Source organism: Convolutriloba macropyga, chromosome 5 (genome assembly GCF_964194025.1).
Source record: "Convolutriloba macropyga chromosome 5, txConMacr16.3, whole genome shotgun sequence".
Classification (NCBI taxonomy): Eukaryota; Metazoa; Xenacoelomorpha; order Acoela; family Convolutidae; genus Convolutriloba; species Convolutriloba macropyga.
In genome coordinates, this window is record NC_134472.1 from 59,331,763 (window position 1) to 59,337,864 (window position 6,102).

The window sequence follows — 6,102 nt, forward strand, 5'->3', positions numbered from 1 at the left end:
CGAGTAGAGAAGTGAGACTGTTTTTCGATCCGCTAGTGACCATGGCTTGTCTCCACACATTATGCCAATTTCGATTTGTCGTTGACATTTGTTTTGCGAATTCATTTTTTGCTGAGCGTATCGGGCATTTCTTTTTCTGATTGTGCCGATGAACCCATTATTGTTTGTTCATATATGGGTTCCAACGGGAGATCCACTATCTCGGGTTTTGGTCCAAGTAAAGTGTCGAGGATTATATTCGCCTTTGCGAGCAGTGCCAATTTATATTGCACTCTCAATTTTACCCAACGAAGAGGGGGATCGGGTGCAGGCTTGTCCCAAAAAGTGTCTATCCCGAGTGATGTACGCTTGTTTGCTGACTGCGCCATGTCATACACTATTTGAATTCAGCAGTCACTTGCAGTGCACGTTAGCTTTCTTCTTTCAAAAGTGCAATTCGCGGAGCAAAATCCGAACTTAAACTACTTTCGCTTACTTGCGGTGCGAGATAAGAGAGACAATGAATTTGAATCAAGGAAATGAAATTATAACTCAAGTGCTTATCAACAAAGCATGAACGTGTGATCAGACATGTCTGATCAAGAGGCGGGAAACAAAGGTAAATGAATGAAGAGCAACTCGTGACAGGAAGTTTGAACGAGAATGAAAAAATGAGATGAAAGGCAAATTGAAATGAACTAAATAAATACATCATATAAATTTTACTGCACCAAATAAATAAAATGAACATAAAATATCCACGGGTATCACAGGGTGCAATACGATCAGATGGACGGAAAATAATTTTGAAGTGTCCGAACAAGCTAAACGCTGCCGGTTCTTCGGAAATTTCGAAAAATTACGAAAAAAATGGATTTTCTGGACATTATTTTTCCAACAACCTATTGCTACAGCGATTATTAAAACAGTTTTTGGGAAAAATAAGAAAAAGTGTCTGAAATTGCAGAACAAAATTGACGCAGACGTCGTGAGAAACCTGTATGAATACTATTCAAACCTTCTGCTAGACATTTAGAAAGCTGCAAAGACGTGTTATTCGAGAAAAATGTGAACTCAAAATGTACACCATTCTTTAAACCTACATATCTTCACTTATTAAAATTGTAAAAACGCGGCCGTAATTTGTGTCTCCAGGCGCGACCATATTGTGTTACAAAAAGGTGAACAATTAGCTGCAAAACAAACTGTAGTCTTCGAAATACACCTTATCTAAAGTTATCTACTTGAACTAACTTCGAGAAAATACCTCATTCCGCTATGTAGCGTTCAGATAAAAACACATTGAAAATATTTTAATTGGCATAAGTCCAGAAAGAAAGCCTTTAGCCATTGCAAATTGCTGTCACAAAAGATTTGAACCAATATTAACAACTATTTACTAGCACCTGCTTTTGCAGTCTGAGCTGCTTTTTTTGCTTTCAAAAGTTCCACAATTTCTTTGTATCTCTTCATGCAATCTTTCTTGGATTTACCAGGAACCGCTTCTGAAATTTTCTCCCATCTTTTATCGGTGTCAGGAGGGTAGTTTTTCAAGGCTGCTTCCAGAAGTTTCTGTTCCTGGGGTGACCAGAGCACCGAATCGTCAGTACGTTCTGTAGGAATAGCAGTTGACTGTGATTCAACATTTGTGTGACTTGGTTCTGCAGCATTTCCACTGCTAGAGCTGACAGCAAACGTTTCGACCGATTTCTGCTTTATTTGCGACTTTATCTCAACGTTTTCTGAATTTCCCAGATTCTGCAGATTCTTTGCCTTGTTTACAACTTGTTTGGCTGATTTAACTTGTTTACCATCGTGCACGTGGTTGTTTATGAAATTGCTAATTGCGACCCAACGTTTGTCGGTTCCAGGAGGCAACAGCTGCAATGCTTTCACGAGACATTGTATTTCTTCTGTCGACCACGTGTTACCATCGCCGGAATTGACCGAAGCATTTGAACTCTGCTTGGATTGTTTCTGATGCTGAGCAGAAAGCTCTTCTCGCTTTTTGGTTTCAGCAATATCAGTTTGCCTTTTAATTTCGCTTTCAACAATATTCTTCACCTTTTTCTGGCTGTTGGAGCAAGATTTTAAATTAGAATTTAGATGTTTTAAATCGTCTACTTGCATATTAGAGCATAAAAGATCAATTCCTTCCAGCCACCACGTTTTGGTCTCTATGTCTGTATCTTCCAGACAAAAATTGTCGAATGATTTGCAAAGATCTTTCAGGGATTTCTTTTGAGCTTTCAGTTCCTTCTTGGCAGCCTCACGTGCCTTTTTCTCTTCTTCGGCTTTTTCTTGTTCTGCCTTTAAACGAGATTCTTCATTTTTACGATCTTCTTCGCGTTTTGCTTCCTCTTCATTCTGCTTTGTTAAAGCTGCCAGTCGCTTTCTGTCTCTCTCTTCTTGCTTTTTTCTTGTCTCCTCGTCTCTTTTCTTCTTGATTCTAGGATCATTTGCCATGGCGCAGTCAACTAACTGCCTAATTCTTGCGATCTCAGCGTTTTTCCTCCGCTGTCTCTCGGCTTTATTCAATTTATCAAGATACCTCCGCTCTTCTCGATCAGTACCTTTTTCTTTTTCTTCTTCGTCCAAATAAGAGTACTCCCGCCAAGTATCAAAATTCAGCCAAAATTTATAAAAATTCATTAGATCATCGTACGAGGTATTGTCATCCCCTAGTAAAGGCACAGGTTTCTTGACACTCCATTGTGCATTACGTTCAAAAACTGGTCCAAAAGTGGACAAAAATTTGTCAGGCGATATGGCTTTATTCTTGGAAGGTATTGCATCATCAAAAGTTGGGTCTACGCTATCGAATGATATCCGCTTTTTGGGGTTACTGAGAATTTCAAAAGATCTAACTATGGAGGGGAAATAATCCGACTGCCTGTCTTCAAGAGGCACTTGTCTTTTATCAGGATGGTGCTTTAAGGCTAACTGCTTGTATGCAGCTTTGATATCTGCAGCTGTAGCTTTCATTCGCTTAGATTGGAGTCCTAAAACTTTGTAATGATCATGCTCCTTCCACTCTGTGGGATCCAAATGCTTCAGATAATCGACATCTACTTCAAGTACCAAGTTTTCTGAAGCTTCGTTTTCTTTATTTTCATCCCTTGACGCCTTATCATCCTCGGATTGCTCTTCAACTTCATGAATTATGGGATCGCCAAATGTTAACTCAATGAATCGAGTCATGAAATCTTTATCAGGCTGAGTGATACCGTCATCAGGATGACCAATAATCGGCAAGTACACAGCAACGGTTTTAATTTTTCTTTTCATATTCAACAGAAATGAGATTCTACCATTACTCTGAAACAAACCTTGCAACTTATATCGGAGTGATGCATGAACTAGAAGAGAAGAAGCCAGTCTCGACTTTACAGATTGAAGGCTAACATGTCGTAAAAGACAGAAACGTCCGGATATTTCTCCTTTTAATTTTTTTGATTAGAAATTAGATTAAGAGTTCTCCTGTATACACATGCCTTGCCGCCATACAAACTGCTCTTTAGAAAAATATTGTCAAAATTATAAAAGTCAATGACTGATCAGTTTTACTACTTTAAGAGGACACACCTACTGAAGACACAAATACAGCTGATTGATAATCTATGTCCGGTTTAAGGTATTCTCATTACAGCCCATCCCCCACCGCATTTAGTGGTCACCTATCCTATATTCCCCAAGCTACCAAAACCACCAATAGCAGTGCGTCGCTATAATTTCCTGGGGGGGCAATAAAGAGAGAGACCCAAAAATCTGTTATAGGATTTGAAAGCAACATTTTTTAATCAAAAGTTTTCCCGTTTTTCTAAACGCGATACGAAGCGCATACGAAACTTAGAGCAAGTGAAGATGTTACAGAACTCCATAAAACATATGAGACAGCCCATTCTAGCGAGGCATGAACTGACTGCACACTGTCTAAAGACGGTATGTCATCACTGATCTATCAATAAAAATGTTTTGTGACATCAGAGACGGTCAGCTGCATCACGCACCGAACGAGTGAGCAACAAAGCTACGAATTCGATATAAATCTTTGAATTGATATTGACCTTGCTAAGTTGAAGATAAACATAACAGACAAACGTCGGAAAATCGCTCTAGAACGACCAGTGGGAGCTCGAATCTATTGCAGCCTGCTTCAATCGGGGCGGTGGTAACTATATTTATTTAGAACGGCTCCAAACGACGTCCTTAGAGGTTATTATATACCCTTACACACTAAAACTTAAAACTAAAAGAAAGTGATGAAAAACTTCTTTTCCAAGATTTAGTGTTTTAACAAACCCTAAAGATAAGGTTTTTGAAAATATTAACTTCATTTATTCTTAGAAAGAGTGTTAATACAACGTGGAAATCAGAAATTGCCGAAGCAAAAATTGGAGTAAATTGGCAAAAATCTAGAACTTAGAAAACGGGTAACGACAAACTACAGAGAAATTGATAACTACGAACCAAAACCCTTAACAAAAAAACATTTTAGCAGTTCTAATTGCTGAAAAAGGGACAAAAGAACTAAACAAATGATTCACATATTCACTTAAACCTTTCAAAAAACGAGGAAAGTGAAGGCAAACGTCAGCTAAAAGCTGGAATCACAAAATCGATAAAAATTACGTCGCACCAGAAGGCCAATAAGATTTTGTTTTTTTTTCAGATTAAGAAATGAGACCACAAGAAAACCAAAAATACATGTGGGTCTGAGGGGTGCAAATAATATGCACCAAGTAGGCTGGGGGCAAAGACTGAAAAAATCCGAAATCTGTATCAATTGACTGCATCAATCCGAAATAAGCATCAAAATAATATTAAACTTTTTTAATATGAATGGGTAAAAACTATCGTACGTGATTAAAAACGTGATTGAATTTCACGATGCGAGTACGCAAGAAAATTACCGACGGTAAAATTCTCCTGGCGAAATACACTTCGTTTTTCTCACTATATTTGAAAAAAGGAGTTTAAGATTGATAGCGCTAAATATCAACTGGACAGAAAATTGTAAAATACGGATCCAAAAAGCAACTGGTGCGTTTTTCTAGATAAAACGTAACATATCAAACAAAAGCAGCATCTCAACAAAGCTCCACGCCTACGCAGGATATGTTGTCCCAATCCTTACGTACTGCTCGCAAGCGTGGTATGCCAGCAAGACCAACCTATCGAAATTAGAGTCACTTCAGATCAAAGCGACAAATTGGATTGTCTATAGTCAGTCAAGTATCAGGATACAAGGAACGCCTGTTAAAGCTCAAACTGCTACCACTTAGTATGTATGCTGAAATGCACGACTTGCTACTTCTGATATCGCTAAACCGGAGTGAAAATGATGTTGAAATTCATAACATGAAGAAAAAAAGCGGATGAAAACTTCTTCCATCGAACAAAGCACCTTTTTAACATAGTCTCCCGCGTATACAGAAACTACGGCGAAGTACTCAGCAAGCAAACAATCACCAACATCTATTGGGAATACTTCAAAAAAGTTTCAATCAACAGAACAAGTGCACCTGGCGAATATTGTGCAAATGTGGATATAACAACCGGAAAAAGATAAACTGAAATAGACTGATAAACAGTGGGATTGTTTATCAGCCCGAAGCTTGTACTACTACTACTACTACTACTAAATACCAAGAATAGCAAAACTGAAGAGAATGAAATTGCAGTACATACGATATATGAAAAATTAGGATTAGAGAGAAAATTCAACAAGGCGGGAAATTAATTTCATTGCGTAAACGAAAGTTCGCCTGAAAAAAGTGTATAAAATAAAGGATAAACATAAGTTAAACAGAGTGTTGATGTAGTGTAAACACATCCCACAGATTATAATTTACTTGAACAGCTTGACATAAATATGGCAAAAATCTGTTAATTATTCACAAGTTGCGAGGTTAATTTTTTTTTTGCACAAAAATTAAAATAAAAAAAGGGCCGTGTACACCATCCGGCATCGATGGATGTAGGTCGAAAAATAGGGTATGATGAGTAGCACTTAGTAGCCGGATGCTGCACTCCAAGCTGTTCCCCTCCAGACAGTGTAAAGACGGCCCAGTCACAAAAATAAATAACAAGTGGAGAGGAAAGCACCTATATATATATATA

At 38.1% G+C, this 6,102-nt stretch overlaps 1 protein-coding gene across 1 annotated transcript; it reads right to left on the reverse strand.

Annotated features, from left to right (window-relative positions):
- Positions 1 to 1,277: 1,277 nt before the first annotated feature.
- Positions 1,278 to 3,327, reverse strand: LOC142339505 (dnaJ homolog subfamily C member 2-like). The gene has a single exon (XM_075389588.1). The coding sequence runs from the start codon at positions 3,265 to 3,267 to the stop codon at positions 1,372 to 1,374; it is 1,896 nt and encodes a 631-aa protein (XP_075245703.1). The 5' UTR covers positions 3,268 to 3,327; the 3' UTR covers positions 1,278 to 1,371.
- Positions 3,328 to 6,102: the final 2,775 nt, after the last annotated feature.